The sequence below is a fragment of the Manduca sexta genome, chromosome 22 (assembly GCF_014839805.1).
Source record: "Manduca sexta isolate Smith_Timp_Sample1 chromosome 22, JHU_Msex_v1.0, whole genome shotgun sequence".
Classification (NCBI taxonomy): domain Eukaryota; kingdom Metazoa; phylum Arthropoda; class Insecta; order Lepidoptera; family Sphingidae; genus Manduca; species Manduca sexta.
In genome coordinates this window covers 8,066,822-8,084,004 of record NC_051136.1, presented here as the reverse complement: position 1 = coordinate 8,084,004, position 17,183 = coordinate 8,066,822, and the positions used below count along the sequence as shown (strand labels likewise).

General features: G+C 39.6%; 1 protein-coding gene across 1 annotated transcript in view; it reads right to left on the bottom strand.

Annotated features, from left to right (window-relative positions):
- LOC115448876 (MAP kinase-activating death domain protein) overlaps positions 1–17,183 on the bottom strand; it is a 30,278-nt gene continuing 13,095 nt past the window's right edge. The window contains exons 17-41 of the mRNA XM_037441501.1: positions 16,816–17,010; positions 16,334–16,552; positions 15,709–15,843; positions 15,561–15,620; positions 14,575–14,778; positions 14,227–14,401; positions 13,659–13,852; positions 12,994–13,152; positions 12,539–12,806; positions 12,230–12,357; positions 10,936–11,061; positions 10,403–10,565; positions 9,927–10,264; positions 9,675–9,816; positions 9,114–9,241; positions 8,493–8,618; positions 7,512–7,553; positions 6,386–6,394; positions 4,732–4,804; positions 4,248–4,294; positions 3,368–3,526; positions 2,184–2,387; positions 2,049–2,150; positions 1,711–1,811; positions 1–1,429 (exon numbers count right to left, since the gene is read on the bottom strand). Of these exons, the coding sequence (XP_037297398.1) occupies positions 1,288–1,429; positions 1,711–1,811; positions 2,049–2,150; positions 2,184–2,387; positions 3,368–3,526; positions 4,248–4,294; positions 4,732–4,804; positions 6,386–6,394; positions 7,512–7,553; positions 8,493–8,618; positions 9,114–9,241; positions 9,675–9,816; positions 9,927–10,264; positions 10,403–10,565; positions 10,936–11,061; positions 12,230–12,357; positions 12,539–12,806; positions 12,994–13,152; positions 13,659–13,852; positions 14,227–14,401; positions 14,575–14,778; positions 15,561–15,620; positions 15,709–15,843; positions 16,334–16,552; positions 16,816–17,010 (3,639 nt within the window). The 3' untranslated portion in view covers positions 1–1,287. The remainder of the gene's footprint in view (positions 1,430–1,710; positions 1,812–2,048; positions 2,151–2,183; positions 2,388–3,367; positions 3,527–4,247; positions 4,295–4,731; positions 4,805–6,385; positions 6,395–7,511; positions 7,554–8,492; positions 8,619–9,113; positions 9,242–9,674; positions 9,817–9,926; positions 10,265–10,402; positions 10,566–10,935; positions 11,062–12,229; positions 12,358–12,538; positions 12,807–12,993; positions 13,153–13,658; positions 13,853–14,226; positions 14,402–14,574; positions 14,779–15,560; positions 15,621–15,708; positions 15,844–16,333; positions 16,553–16,815; positions 17,011–17,183) is intronic.

Sequence of the window (17,183 nt, the reverse complement as noted above, 5' to 3'; positions counted from 1 at the left end):
TTGTAGGTAACTAATTTAATATTGCAATAAAATATTTCTTTTAATTCTACATTTAGGTAACCCTGACGTTTATATTTTTGTAAATCATTATAATGTACATAATATATACTTGATTCATTTCGTCAGACAACAGTCATGTTTATAATGAATAGATTATTTCGTTAATTTGAAGCGAGGCGCTAAACACTTCACGCAATTTAATTTATGGAATAAAAAAATACCTATTGTAATTATATTTTACTAACATAATCTAAAATATCACAATGACTAATAAAAGGGAGGGCACGTTCGGTGTGCGCATGGATTGAGAAGTCATCATTTAACAATTCAAAGTAGATAATTATATCGAGGCTTCTATTTCGATTTTGTAGGACGTGAAATAATTACTTGGTAAACTCTAATATTGGAGCATTATATTTCGTAAACTTAAAATTGAAATTTAAATGGTAGCTTAATTTAGAACACCTAAATGTTCGGATAAAGGAACCATTTCTAAATGGTTGAAACACAATAATGTATAAAATACTAAAACAAAATCAAATTGTGTACCTAATGAATTCCCTATGGCTCCAGAATCCAGACGTTTAAATATAAAAAAATAAATATGGCCACTATTTTTGAATTGGTCAACAACTCTACGATACATCTGTGTATCTACTTCTTGATTTTATATTGTCGGCACTTACTTATGCTTTTTGTTTCGATCACGGCTACATTAACCATTTCGTAGCTGAAGTTATAGGTAATAACTATATAAAAAAAACTGCCGCTTCGTTTGATTATTTGACAGCAGCAAACGGCAGTAGTACGATGTACTTGCTTTCTTTGGATATAACTCGTAAAAGGCGATTTAATTCCAAACTTTCGTATTTTATTCAAATCTATCACGGGGGAACTATCCATATGTATTGACATTTAAAGCATTTACATCGATCACCAATAATTTAATGAACGTATCATAAGCTTCTAACTATATCCCCGAGGATTTGGGTCGAGGTGTACGTGGTGCACCCGCTAATCGGCGAACTTATTTTCATTCAACAAGTGATAGGGGAAAGATTATCGCTATATTGGACTCACATTCTAATCTCAGGAATTTAATGTGTATATTTCGAATCGATGAACACAAAATTTGCCCCATTTAAAAGTTCGAACTCAGGACCTCACTGGTTTCATAGCGCAAATAAGCTGCTATAAGACCAATAAGGTGACAAGTTTTAATAGACACATTTGTATTACATTTGGGTATAAATAATAAAATCGTTTTAAAGCGAGATATAAAAAACATCAATTTCGGTCGGTCGTAGAGGAGCGGCGAATATTGTTCCGTTGTGGGATGACAAACTCTGCATGGCGCGGAGAAGTGAACGGGTTGGCAGAGAACGGAGCGCCGGATGACGCTTGGCGCCGCGGCGTACTGCCCGCCGCCCTTTACACAAAACATTTTTACACATAAATCAAACGTAATAATACTACTAAATACTTATTTATAATACAAGCATGGCCTCGTCCTAATTAGTAATTATATTTAAAAGTCTGTTCTAATTATCTAGTATAATTTTTTAGTTTACAGGGACGGAGTTATATTGTTTCTTTCCAGCCGACTAATTATAATTAATTTAGAAGAAGAAGTTCAAAATATCAATAAAAAAAATATAACGTGGCAAAGTAGTGGAACTCATTTATTTGAGATTTTTTTTAAATATATACCTCGATGAACTAAAATCAGCGCCCGCTGAAAGTTGTCGAGGGGGCAGGGCGGGTGGTGGCCCAGTGGGGCGTTGACCTGATGTTCCAGTCCTCGGCGGAATCTGTAATTTATAATGTTTTAAAATCTATAAATACAATTTGGCGAACGGCGTTTATTATTTTTTAGGTGACCGTGACTAGCTGCATTAGAAGAATACCAAATAATTCATCCGTTTTAGGTCGTGCAACACTTTTGGGAATTATTTTTAACATGATTTGTACGAAGTGACTTGATTACTGAAATAATATTGCGTGGTGAGTAACAGTAAGGTTGGGGAATATTCAGCAATCGTACTAACAACAGGCGGATCGGGGGGTCGCGAAGGGGCGGCAGTGGAGAGCGCCCGCGTGACTCGCGGGTGCGGGGCGGCGGCGGCGGCGGCGGCGGCGGCGGGCGGCGCGGGGGGCGGCGGGCGGCGCGGCGGGGCGCTGGCGGCGCGGTGCAGGCCGGCCGCCGCGCCGCCCCTCGCCGCCGCCCCTGCGCCCGCCGGCACCGCTGCACTTCCCGCCGCCGTCGCCGCTGCGGGCCGCACCGACGGCTCCGCAGCAGGTGCCAAATCACGCGACACCCGACGCTCACTTGCCTCCGCCATGGTGGATTTCGCGTTGCTTCCGACATCCGATGGACTCTTTTCCGCCTAATAAACGAAGAATTCGTTGGTTAAGTATAAGTACCTATATAATATAACTATGCCTTAGCTAAAACATAACGGTTAAGAATGGGAACTAAACTTACTTACCACGATGTCTTAAAAGGACTTTCGATTATGCTTAAAAAATCATTTCAGGGTTTTATTTCAAAGCACGTTGATGCAAACTTAGAGTCAACAAGAAGCTTAGCAATTTTAAGGCTGTCGCCAAACTTGTCAAAACACTAACAGATATGTGTTACTGTAAACCTCGAACTATTATGGCAAAGCTAAAATTTACTACTCCACTCTAAATTCGAAAAGTTGGAAATCTTTTGTGATCATATTTCAGTTCGAACTTTAACATCACATCCATTCGATAAATCACAAGTTTTTGGTATTCCAAAGATTCTGTAATGTAAACTATAAACACAGACGGTGTGTTTTGTTATTTCAAATGTTATGTTGCAGTAATAATAAGGTTGTTAAGTTGGTTTGTGATTTGCAAACATTCACGCCAGAAATAAATATTTGAACTTGCGCAGGTAGGTAGATACATTTTGAGGTTTTATTTTAGTTATGTCGAAAGTAGTACGTCGGCGCATCATAACAGCCTAACTAACAGGTAATTATATAAAATTATAAATAAATTCATTGTTTAGTACAAATGTACCAACCGTTATTAGTAAATCCTAGCATGAACCAAATTCTAATGGTACAAGTCAGAAAAATGATCTCGTGATAAAATCCTTATATTTATGAACTCATATTGATTTACCGATACGCAGGTATTTACAGTATTAGATATATATGAAAAAAGTCCTTGGGATATATATAAGAGCAAGATATGTATAAGAGCAGGATATCCAACAAATCGGTCGTTCCGTCTACTCGTTGAATATTCGTCAGCTTCAAGGTCGGCAACATACCAACATATTCTTAGCACTGCAGTTTCACAGGCGGCGGCGAGCAGTGTGCGAGGGGCTCACCTGCGCGGGCGCGTGCGGCGGGCGGTGCGGCGGGAGGGGCGCGGGGGCGAGGGGCGCGGGCGGCACGCGCGCCGCCTGCTCCAGTATCGCCTTCTTCTGTTCCTGTCCCGCCGCGAAATACGAGAACACGCACAGGACCGCGTAACATATTTGGTCCGCCTGCAATTTTAACGTATAGGTACGTGCAATTCTTTCCAATGAATGTTTAAAGTAAAAATTATCATTATGTTAATTGAAAATATTTTAAACATGAGGCCGTTAAATAGATTTAAAATATTTAAAACTCGAATGTTTCTTGTAATTAAGCCATAGTATGATTTTTAATGTCTATTTTACACTTAATGATTTGTAAAACAAAGTAATAATAGAATTAAGGAGAATGGGTATTGGACAATGGCTATAGTATATTATGTATAATACCTTGCTTTACTTACTAAACGCTCAGGTCAGTTACGTAGATAACCAGTCTCGTTTATTTAATGCGAATTAAAAATAACTTATAGCAGGTATTTTAGCAGACTACGAATCCTAATAATGAAAGTATTGAGTAGGGAGACCAACTTACCCATTCTCCTTTTAATGACGAAAATATAATTAAATTAAATGTGTGAGCAAGATAGCAAGAAATGTGCAAAAGAAAACGGAAAATGTACATACACGTGTGAGCAAGGGGCTATAAAACGGAAGGTACGTGATTGAATTCTGATCCATTTGTCACGACATAGTATCGAGAAAGCCATATGGAGAAGAAACGGTGCAGATCAAACACTACTTTCTCTGCCTATAACATAAAACAAACGTCAATGAACAACGTAACGTAGCGTAACTGCATACGTAAGCACATAGTTGTAGTCGTGCAGTAACAATACTTTCTACTTACCATTATTGATTTGTACTTTCGTTGAATTATTTGTCTTGTTTTTGGATCTGTGGGCAACAAACGAATATTATTGGTACAATTCAAATTGTTTCAAGAATATCAAATGTTCTAAAAAAATTATTATAAAACAAAGTTCCCCACCGCGATAAACTCAAAAACTACTAAACGGATTTTGATGTAATTTTGTATGGAAATAGTTTTGAGACCCAGGGAAGGATATAACGCCACATTTTATCCCGGGTCATACTATTTCATGACCAAATTTAATGAGAATAGTATTCTTTACATTATCTTTAATTTTCGCATATACATAATGTGCATTGTTATCAGTTACAGTTACATGCTACAAGGTGATACAAGTAGTATTCGATACCGGCATAACAAATAGTTGACTTCGAATCGCCTCGAGAGTGATTGAATTGATGCATGAAGAAAAAAATATTGAAATATATTTTAAAAATAGAATACAAAAATTTATACTCACTGAATTCTTCTAAAACGAAGATACCGCCGTTCTGTGTGAAGCACTTCCGTATGTGGTCGAGCCGCACGAAGAACTGTAATATATAAAAAAAATAAACTTTGAGTCGAGAACATACATGTTGTGCGCTTAAAATAATATCTTACATTTTTTATACTAATAAAATTGTTAGATACTAACCTAACAATAATGGTGCCGATGTAACATTGTAAATATCGTTACGTGATATAGTGATTCTAGTGCGTCTTACGTTGGTATTAAATTAAGTTTTCACCACCTTCCATGTTAATAGAATAAGGACAGCCACAAAAAAGCGTTCCTGTTCGCATTCAGGCAACAGAAAGATATGCCTACACGCACTGCAATGAATCTTAAGTATTAAACAGGGCTACAGCTCAAATTGCAGTTTCATATTATCTAATTGAAATATTGAATGCTTTTGTTTGTCGTATTTTTCCAGGCAATAATGACTGGCGAATAGGTACCCTTATTACAGGTAAATAAGTCAGCCTTTAGTTGACTTAACTATGGCTAGTAAAGGTAATTAAGCGCACCGTTAAAATATATTTCCGGCTAACTATTAGATTTTATAAAGTGCATAAACGTTATAGAATTTTACTATAAATACCTAAACTCATGCAATCGAGTGGGCAAAATAAAACGTGATCATAACAAAATGAATAATATATGAATTTATTATAGGTCTATCTGTATACTGGCACAAATATGAGATAAGATTACCTTAGGCTAAGAATATTACAATAAAAATACAGGTCTACAGAAAAGACATGGTAACATGCATGCTATTGTACATTATAGCAGCGTAGAGCAAGAACTACAAGATATCGATTCACTAACATATCTTGAAGCCCGTTAGTGCATCGAGTATCGTTACCAACCCAGTTATCATGCCGTTCGTACGTGGATTCTCTGATACTTTAAATATTATTCTTCACTTGTATCTTTTAGACCGTCTTTTTAATGTCCAGCAAGGGCAGATATCGCTTCAGACGGGACAACAAGTGAAAAAAGCAAATGCAAGAACCAGAAATGTCCACGGCTCCGAGGAATCATAAGCATCTGGCGTACGTAGTGTTCAGAGATGTAAACACAGAGCAAAGAGCAGGGCGAGGAACAGAGGGCAGGGGCGGGAGTGCAACAGGCGAGGTCAGAGCGCTCGTGCGGGTGTAGGGACGGGGACGTGCGGGGTGCGGGCGGGCCCGGCCGCACCAGAACTTGTGAGATGGCGAATGCTCTACGACTGACCTCGTGTCTCGCGTCCGCGAGCTCGGGTTCCGGGTGATAGGGGACCAACGAACTAACCCTCTGCACGATGTACCAGAGCGAAATATCGAGACCGCTCGCCGGACGATCCACGATACGAATGCAAGCTGTCGGGTGCGTGATGTAACAGACAATGAACAAAGGGCGTCTATGTGCATGCACGACCGCGCGCGTCGGCGCTCGCCGCACTCGGGAGAACTAATACAACGCTAACAACGGCTAAAAACAATCTGAAAGCCTCAAAACTACAAGTAAAGCCCTACGACCTCGAACGATCATCGCTGATCGCGCGCATCACGGAGACCGTGACTCGGATCATAAAGGTCGATCATCGTAAGAGCCAGCCATTACTAGTCAATGAACCACTGTGTACCTCGAAATCCTTTAGCGCAGCGGCGCGGGTTCGGCGTGTCCGGGGAGAGATGAACAGACAAAAACAAGAGATTAGTTGAGGGCGGCCGAGCGCGTGTCAAGGACCATCTCAAAAGTTCCCGCCGGAGCTCCCCGGCTAGCGGCCCGGCTAGTGGCCCGGCTAGTGGCCCGGCCAGTGGCCCGACTAGTGGCCAGGCCACTAGCGGCCCGGCTAGCGACCCGGCTAGCGGCCCGGCTACTGGCCCGCGCACTCCAGCGGATACGGGGAGGCAGACAATAGCACATGCACAACTCGTATGAGTAACGTGTTCGGATGGACAACAGTTAACCTTACATGTAGAGATCTAAACTATTACATCGACTCATTAATGGAGAAAATGTTTAAGGGCGAAAATATTGGGTTTTCACCTGCCGCAATAAGCTATATTTATTAATATGTATTATAGGAAAATGCAAAATTACCCGAATCTATAATAAATAGGTTATAAATATTAATATTGAGAATTCATAACACGTAAATAAAATAAAAATATATGAGAAATCGAAATAGGAAAGTTTGAGTGGTCCTTGCGTCCGGTTAATGTTTTAACAAGATTTCAAATACACAAACTATTATAAAGGTCAAACTGATCTTGGGATTCGACTAATCAAATTTATCATGCAGTCATAAGAACTGACTGATTTAATTGACACTACTAGTTAATTGAGTTTATTCCTTGTGCCTGTATAATTTAAGTACTTAATCATTTTGGATAAGAAAGCTTCGTAGACGTTAGGAACATAATTATGCGCTAACGGCACTGATACAATACTGAGACAATAAAGCGCTGCACAGCTTGGACGCTGCATCCTCATATAGATTGTCATACAAGGCTTTCTGTACGACATTCTACGAGTCAACATTATCATTCAACTGGATCGAGACTTTTCAAATTAAGCGTTACACTGACAAAATACCCTTACCTGGTTTCACATTTATGACCATACCAAAACAACCCGAGAGTTCTTGCGACCATTCATTGGTTCTCTAGGGTTTTGGTATCTCATTGTCGATGTAGATTCATTTAAATAACATAAATAAGCTGACAATAAAGTGGTATGATGAAAAGTGAATAAAATTAACATACCTTGCTGTGGTGAAAAAGGAGACCAACGCCTTCCATGCACACCTTGAAAATTATGTCAATATATTATGAATTTGTTTTAATAGACCTGCATAAAATTGCGATTTTTTAAAGAGTTGTAAGTACATAATAGTGTTTATGACTATCAAACAACGTAATTAGAGTACTACTCCTTGGCGATAAAGTATATCTCTCAAAGAATGTTGACAAAAATATGGCCAAATTCTTTCTGCAATATGACTACTATCATTAAATTCCACAAAGATAAGGTAACATGGAAGATTACTAAAGTTTCAATACGAAGGGGTTATATTAACATTTAGAATGATTTAATTGTTCAAAATTGTAAAAAGCAAATTGGTGGTTTATGTGAACACCTAAAATTTATTAGGGTTTTCAACGAAAAAACGGGCAGAATATCATAGCTTGCCGGTATACGAAGGTTACCGGAATTTAACACAGGGTTTTTTTTTATTTCTTTGAATGACGAGACGAGCTTACCGTTCGCCTGATGGTAAGCTATACGACCGCCCATAAACAGTAGAAACACCATCCAACATCTTTAATTATTAAGTATTGTTTAGTATTCTACTACGCTCGCTATCCTGCGACATGAGATATTAAGTCTCATTATGTCCAACAGTTACACTGGCTACAATGTCTTTCAAACCGGAACACAACATTACACACTGCTTCTTGGCGGCATAAATAGATATTGCGGTGGTACCTACCCAGGCGGACTCTCACATATGAGAGACCTACTAAGTTATGTATAATGTAATATTTTACATAAGACGTGATGTAGTTTGAATTATACTTATGTAGGTAAGTGTAATCAAGGGAAACCGATAGGGTTCTTTGGCTTTAATATTTCGTGCGTCGACGGTATCTTTTTTTTTTTCTAAAAGGAGATATAAATACAAAATATATTAAAATACCGTTATAGTTTAATTGGTCAGGACTTGGTCATCCTTTTATGTGTACCTGTATAAGACCACCCTCGCCTGTAGCGCAGTCTTGTATGGGGAACTCGCCTCCCAGCTCGGCCGCGTCCTGCCGCCGGCCGCTCTTCTCCATCGCCTCTTTAATGCAGTAGTACAGAGCTTTGCACTGGAATTATAATTAATGACCTTATAACATGATAAAAGTGATTTATTACCAGGGATATGACTAAAGGTATAGCTATTGCAATTCTAACGTATTTTACATAAAAGAAAAGTCTTGTCTAAAGGAATCATTACTTTGAATGTTATTATTTCCTACTTGCTACCAAATTTCCTAAATCACTGTACTGATACATAGCACCATTTGTACGACGCCAGCGCAATTCACTTAAAAAACCAGATTACAAAATTTTATTTGTCCCTGGACGGAGACAAATAACTTAAATAAAATATAGCCTGTGTTTATTCAAGACATAGTCGAGAAGAGTCTTTCGTGTAATAAAAGTAGTGTACTTTTTTGGAGAGTGGCTTATAAGTATGATAGTGTAAGATGATCTATCAGTATCTTATATTTTATCCAAATCCATTCAGCGGTGTAAGAGTTTACTTCGAAAAAGTATTTGAACTCCTAATTCAACTTTGAATAACCTATAGCTCCCACCTTCTTAGTGTAATATTTATGTAGTTGTGTTTGACCGCCGTTCTTCCTCCACAGACACAAGACCCGTATCTTCGGACTGTAAGTCATGTTCACCAGCCGCTCGTACCACCATCTTTCCACGATAGTGCCTGGAAAGTATTATTATTGATTTAACACACAGTTTGTAAGTAATCGTTGAGACACTATTTATTTATATTTGAAACTGTGGTACAACGCCACATCGTTGTCACAGTTGTTGGCGAGTGGGTTTATACAAATTGTTCCGCCACAGAACCTTCAAACATTATAATAAAAAAAAAGTGTAGAAGGATAGAAAAACATTATTATACTTTTCAGTGAAAATGTATCAGTATATAATTATCAGAATATAGTTTTTGTTTGACATCCTTTGTTTTGTTTTTTCTTGAGACCCGCTTAAAGACAAAGTTTGGTACTATTAATGGCTGTTAGCCAAAAGCGGTGCGTCAAACTGCGTAGCGACTCATCTCTTACGCTACGGAGCGTACGCTTCCAAGAGGCGTTCTCGATAAGGAAGCAAGTAGCAGGAACCCACGGCGTTACCTTGCGTGGAGCGCAGCACGAGCCCGTCGTCGCGCACCTCCATGAAGCGCAGCTCGCCCGCCGCGTCGCGCTCGTGCACCGTGAACGTGGCGCGCCGCAGCAGCCGCGAGCCCAGCGGCTTCAGCTCCGTCTCGTTGCCGCGCTGACACACACCATACTACTACACACACGAGCCGCAGAACCCTGCCCCGCGCTCCACAACCGACTATACGATACATACTGAATTATTAGAGAAAGTGTAGCTTCACTTACCAGTGTATGTACAACATCAAGAAGATGGTTCACTTCCTGGCTGTATATAAGGCCGATGTGACTCTTGGCGAGTAAGCGACGAACTTTGTTCCGTATTATATCGGCATCCACACCGAAGAGTACCATCGCGGCGGTTAAATTGTACAGTGCGGTGGACAGCAATCGGTCCTCCTCGTGTTCGAGCCGCTTCCTCTCAGTGTCACTGAGACATTTGTATCGTTCCATCATTTCATTCGCACCCTGATCCATACCGATCATGTCACGCTCTTGGCTCACAGCATCTAAGAAAGCATCCTCCCAGAACTGCATTTGATCCCATAAATTTGATCTCTCTTTACCTTTAACAAACCACATACGATTAAAATTTCAACGGAAATAGATATAATTTAGATAATCTTTAGTAACTATTGCGCTCAACTGAGTTAAATAAAAAACCTATATTATAAAATACTGAAGCAGAAAATTTCATTATTTACCAATAAGTCCTTGATAAAGATAAGTTCTTGCAGTATCCGGTGACGTTAATGGCGAAGTGACAGGCACTCCGACGGGAGGTCGGTATCCACTTAATGAAGACTTAGAAGAGAACACGCTCGAAGCACGCGGCTTCCCACTGGCAGCGCTAAGCCCGCGCCCCACCTACAGAACACGACCTATGCTTCAGCCAACCATAGGGACTCTCGGAACCAATACTAAGATGAATCATTGATTCTAATGTGCTGTGCCAATTTAATTTGGTGATGGCTTTGCAGTTATGTAATCCACTATCGTTGTATGTTGTTGGAACATCTTGTTAATAATATAAGGTATAATACGTACAGTATAAATACATTGTACCAGAATTATAAGCGTAATGTCTTCATGAACACAACATGCACATCTACTCGAGACAAATAGCCTGTGTAAAATTTTGATATAACTTGTATTCTAATAGGTGATGGCCATTTTTTGCCTGCTTAAGCGGAGAGAAAGCTAAAGGCGAGATCACACAACACGCACTAAGACTTACATTGAGGAACATGACGTCAGTATCAGATAAGTTGGACTTAAAGGAGGCGCGGTGGTCGAAGAGATTGGCTCGGTTGGTGGTTATGGAGCCGCTCTCGTCGGCGGAGCAGTCGGACGACGGCGCCGCCTGCCACGACACAAACAACCCGCCTATACTCGCTCTCTTATAACTTTGTACAAAAGACCATCAATTCAATGCGTTACAACCTGGTAATTTGGAAAAAGCTATAATTTTGCAAATAAAACCAGTTATAAAAAATAAAATTTGGAGCCAATAGTGTGTTCGTCAAAACTTTTGTACAACGTTACTATTCCTTTTTACGACGTCGCGTGCTTAGATTACAACCTGCTTTCCTAGAAGTGATGTTTTATGAAAGGAAGGGATATAATAATCCACCAAAATTTAACGTATGGTTAAACGATGTCATCAAATGTTCAAATATAACCCGCCTGTAATCATCTCGATTAGGGGAAACAGGTTCAATATGAAAGTGTTCCTGCATGCTTTCTAAGGCTCGTTTGCGTACGGAGCGTGTCTACGCATGCTTCGGCTGAAGGCTCAGGACGCGAAGCTCTGACGTTCACAGCGATTACCTGCGTGTTTTATATTGATCCATACAGAATAAATTTCTTGTGCGCCTTTCTATTTAGATACCTAAGCCCCGTCACGGTCATTTGAAAGACAATTAAAATTCTTAGAAACGAATTAAACGTATTTATCTATCGAGCTCATGCTAGACAATATTTGAGAATATTCGCTTCAATTACTTTTCAATTATACTATGTAATAACAAAATTTAAATAATTGTAAGGAAACCTAAGAGCAATTATTTTGCCTCCAAATACCGTTAGCAATATACCATAAATAAAAGCAGAGAAATTCACACTTCCACAAAATAAAGGAGCAGAGTGATGTCCAGGTAACGCCCAACGAGATTAAATAATATATAGGAAATTAGAATATAGGTACTTCCGAATAGATGTTAGTCACGTTAAAATAAATGAATATGATAAGTTACATGCTCAAGAATGTACAAGAACTTACTACATATTGAACACATATTTCGACATATTAATACGACATTAATTTTTATACGTACAATAAGTTTCTATGTTAGGTTTGGATCCAGAATGTGAAATAAACAAAAACACATTTACGATCTATTTTTTAAGGAATATTTTTTGGTGCTGTCAATTATGATTGCAAAACTAGATCCGCCCCTGTATCATGCAATTTTATTGTTAGATATATGGACCAAGTTACGAATTTGGTTTTACATTACCGCGGCACTCACGTCTGAATCGAACGAAGTCAGCTTACTAAAGAGCAGATTTCTCTTTTGGTTCAGCATATCTTTGAACATTTCGGTGGTGCTTTGTGCCTCTGAGGAGTCCATCTCAGGATAGTTCACAATTGGCACATCTACAACAACAAAAAATATTTAAGATATGTTGCCGGTTTATTTTATCCAATCTAAAATGTACCGTGTTGTACAGAATATATTCAAACCACAACTAGTCCTATTGAAGCATGGTTTCCAACTATAATTTGTGGGTTGGGTCATTTTTGTACGACACTGTCCAAATTATTTCATTTTATTTACCTGTTTGAGAACTCTTACGCGATGATGGCGATGAAGATGGCGTCTCAAGATCTTGGCGGGCATAATGTTCCGTCAATGCCGAACCGGCCATGCCACCATGCTCCAGGCCAGCGAACTCCTTGCTCCAGTAGTGCGTGTGCGCCATCTCCGCCAGTTGGAACACGGACGCCATCCCACCAAGGCCGAAGTTCGAATACGTATGCTCGAGGCCATGTATGACCGCTTGAAGAACTTTCAGCATTCCTTTCCATACCGCTTTACTTATAAACTAAAAACGGTTATTGTCATTCATTTTAAAGTAAGACATCTATTTCTCAGATATTGGTACCGTTACTAACTTACTAAGTTAGATGTACTGTTACCAACAAGTTCAGTTAGTTATAACTTATGACTTTATTTTTTACTCGTAAAGCATTTATTTTTTGCCAAGGAATATCATGGATACAACGGCTTACCACGTCGTCAACTTTATCGCAAGGCGTTGACTTCCTGTTGAAGTTTCTGTTTAGTTTACTAAGCACCATGTTCCTATAGGACTCGTCTTCCATTAGCTTTTTGAGCCGGTTCAGCTTCAACCAGCCGACGCCTTCCCCTTCAAGCACGTGTTGTACCAACTAGAGGATTTTACAATAATATAGACATTATGATAACCTATTCATTTGAGTGGAACTGTTACTATAATGAGACAAGAGGCGAAAGAAAGGTTCAGGTGCTAGTTAGTTATGGTGAAAAAAGTCGGGGTCTTTACAAAACATTAGTGTTCACGAATGCAACATAAATGCTGTTGTGTGTTATAAAAATGGTGACCTTTGTTTGTTAATGGACGATCGAAGTATGACACCATGTTGAATAAAGTAAAAACCCATTTTGTTTTTTCTATACGCACGGCAAAGTGACATGCACTGCCTTGATGGTAAGTTGTATAGGGTCCAGATCTACAGTGTTGACTGTCGAGACATGATCACCGGTGCCGGTCGACACAATTATGGCGGTTTATTTAATACCGGATATATTCAAGCTTATTCCGGAACGCGACACATTACGTCACTATGGTGGGGTATACACAGTTTGTTATAATATGGTGCAAATTGAAGAGTAATATAATGGTAAGGTGCCTGACCACGTTGAGGAAGGCCTGGTTGTCGGCGTCGGGCGCGTGCGCGTGGTGCGCGGGCGGCGGCGGGTGCGGCGGCGCGTGGCGGACGAGCGGCGAGCGCGCCACCAGCCCGCGCCCGCCGCCCGCGCGCGCGCCCGCGCTGAACGGCCCGAACGACGCCACGCCCACCGCCGCGCGCCCGCCCGCCGGCTGCTTGCCTGCAACCGCCGCGGCACGCTCACAATAACACACCCTACCTACTGTGCTATTTCTTAAATGGTAAACAAAAATCTATCCCGTATGTTTTGAGAGATTGATTTATCCGAATGCCAAATATCATCAATCTATTTTTGCGTAACTACTTAAGAAACATCCAAACATATTCTAGGCAAATTCTAATAATTATAATATAAGTGGGATTAGCTTTAGCTTGCGTCACTGTTTTTGTGAACGTCCTGTTTGGTTTCGATCTTGACCATTTTATGTATAAAAAAATTAGCAAAAAATTTATAGAAACCTTGGTAGTTTTGAAAAGGATCTACTAAAAATCACACAGAGTTAAGCGATTCGACGACTTTTTTAAATTATTTACCTTTAGATCCGAAGAAATCGCTGAACATACTCGATGTGGAAGCAGCCAAACCATTCAGATCTGAACTGATATTCGAGAAGAAGTCGCGATGGGTCGCTGTTAGCAGGTTGGTAGTCTGAAGCGCAGTGGAGTCTCGCCGGCCAGCGTTACTGCCAGTCGAGTCTTGGCTTTCACCCTGTAGTTAATTATGAAATATGAAACCCATTGTCATTGTCCTATTGGTGATACCGTTCTACTATGACTGTAAATGTGGTTTTAATTATAATAGCCGGATAGAAAAAATGAATAAATAACTCACAATCAGATAATTAATAATGAATGCATTTTGAAAATAAATATGGCCCTTGCCTTTATAAGTAATCCTTTTTTCGCGACAACCTCTTTTGCGCTCTTGGTAAGGTCGCCAAATGTAGACTTCCCCACATAAGTCAAATCTTCAAATGTATTTTTACTGACGGCAGTCGCTGTCTTACTAGCTTCTAATGCAGACTTGGAAGCTTCTTGCATGCTCTTTGAGGCTTCTTCCGCTGCTTTCTTGGCGTGCAGAGTCAACTAAAAGGTTTTTTTTAACTATGAGAACAAATTAAGTTGCTTTTTTTCAGTAGCACTTTTTAATTTGGCGAAGCGCCATCAAATTCTTAAGAAAGACAATTTGTAGCCACTCATTGGTGTAAGTGAAATACATTAGTGCATTTTAATATGAATTTGTAAAATTCTGTGAATATTTGTTATGATTGTGATTTTTGATTTAATCAAACTTGAATTATTGCCAGAAAAGTGCTGTATACAAATTATTATGCTGTGTTGTCTATTTAATTTTTTTTTACGAGGCCGCAAACAGTAAGGTTTGAGAGTTGTAATATATGAAAATAGTGTCACAATTAGCGTTGCCTAGTGTTTGGTGAATATAATAGTAAATTATCTAAGTCCATAATGATTAATTGAATGCGATGAACCAACATAAATGTATGGTCTTTTGTTAATATAATTTTCTATTTCCACTACGCGGTGACGCGTTATTACATTTTTTAACTAAATATCTAGCAATGTTTACATATTCTCTAAGCTTAAACTTACTATTTCATGGCATTTTGAACTAAATACAGTCTAAAAGTATAATTTAATGTCATTGCATCCACACAACTAACCAGAGTTTAAACTAAATCAGTGGTTAAATGTAGTAATACCACTTTTATTAACATGCAAAATGACAGAATCATGTTTTACGTCTAGATTTAGTTTAAACCTGTCACTTTTATGTATTTGATTAGCAGAAACCGTGTTTGACTACTGTGACAAATGCATTATAATTTTAATCATTTCAGAGTGAATACCTGACCAAAAGGCGCAAATAGTTTCTTTTCTTCATCGTCGCTACTTTTTTCTTTCTTCCGCTTTTATGTGCATATACACCAAAAATATTATTATAATACCTAATTGATAATAAAATAATTTTAAATTTGATATTATTTTAGGATTTACCTTATCCATGTGAGCTAGTAGTCCTTCTTGACTGCTTTGTCGTGTCGTCTCCCTTACTAACTCCTTAGCTTGGTAAGCAAACTGTTCCAGAAGGGAAGTTTGTGACGCCTGTCGAGACACGCCGCTGCCCGTGCTCTTTAAAAAATATAATGTATCAAATTTCATCTCCTTATAGTTGCGGTACATATGAGCGACGATTTGGACAGTCTTCAAAGAGTTCCGAGTGACAGTTAACAAGTTTTGCACTTTAAAATAATGTGTTAATTTTAATAAAACAAAATGGAGCAAAAGTAATTGTCAAACATGTCAATGGCTGCCATTTTGTAAATAGTAAAACAATTCTTCCTTTTCACGAAATATTTTTTACATGTCTTAAATTGATGAGTTAAAAAAACTATATTGAAATGACTATTTCCAGAATTGATGTTATACGAGTCTAGACAGTAAAATTATTAGGCGAGCTAATGGTGTAGCTATAATAGATCTAGATGGTGCAGTGCACCGGAGCCCCGAGTCAAAGGTGCACCCGGACTCTCAGTAGTGACTTTTGGTCGCAACCCTGTTTTATGAGCATGGGCCCTTGTTACCTAGTTACGCTAATGGGGGAAGCTGTAGTGATGCTCACTTTGACCTGCGGCGACTGGTGCGGAAGCGAGGCGTGTTGCGAGGAGTGTTGCGAGGAGTGGTGCGAGGAGTGGTGCGGGGAGTGGTGCGAGGGCGTGAGCGCGCGGTCGGAGTCGCTGGTGCTGGCGCTGTCGGCGCCGCGCGGGCGGCTCACCACCGTCTGCGGCGTCGTCGTCGAGTTCGAGTCCGACTCGCGACCGAAACTGCCGCTGTCCGTGTCCTACGCAACAACCCACCAATATACCTCACCAGTACGGCATCGATAACGAACAAGTCGCCGATATTTGCGCAATAACGGCACAGCACTTCAGACACATGATTTTGTATGTGAGCCCTCCCTTCACGAATTTTGGAAAAGTGAAACTAAACTTTCTATTAATTATTATTGTAATGTTTAATTTCAATGCGAATACCATGTCTAAGTGCAATCGAATACAGATCAAATTGTTTCGATAAAAAAATAAGTACATCTAAATTACATACACTTTTCTTGACAGGGGTTGGGTGTGTATCAACGGTGTCGACTTTCGCGACGTCTTCCTGCGCTTCTTCGTCGGAGAGATCGCTATGGTCCGAACTGGAGCCGGAGGGAGACGGGGAGGTGGACGTGGCGCCCTCTTGGCGGCCGGGCTGGACCTCCGCCTCGCCGAACATCAGCGATGATGGGGGGCTGTATACCTGGGAATAATTTAACAAGTTTCTGATGGAGGATGTTTATTTAAAATAGATATTTCTATTGAATTGCGATTGATTATGCTATACTCAGAGAAAAAAAAAAATAGGTATAGTATACGGCGACATTGAAAGATTTAACAAAAAAATAATTCATAATATATATAATATGATTTTCT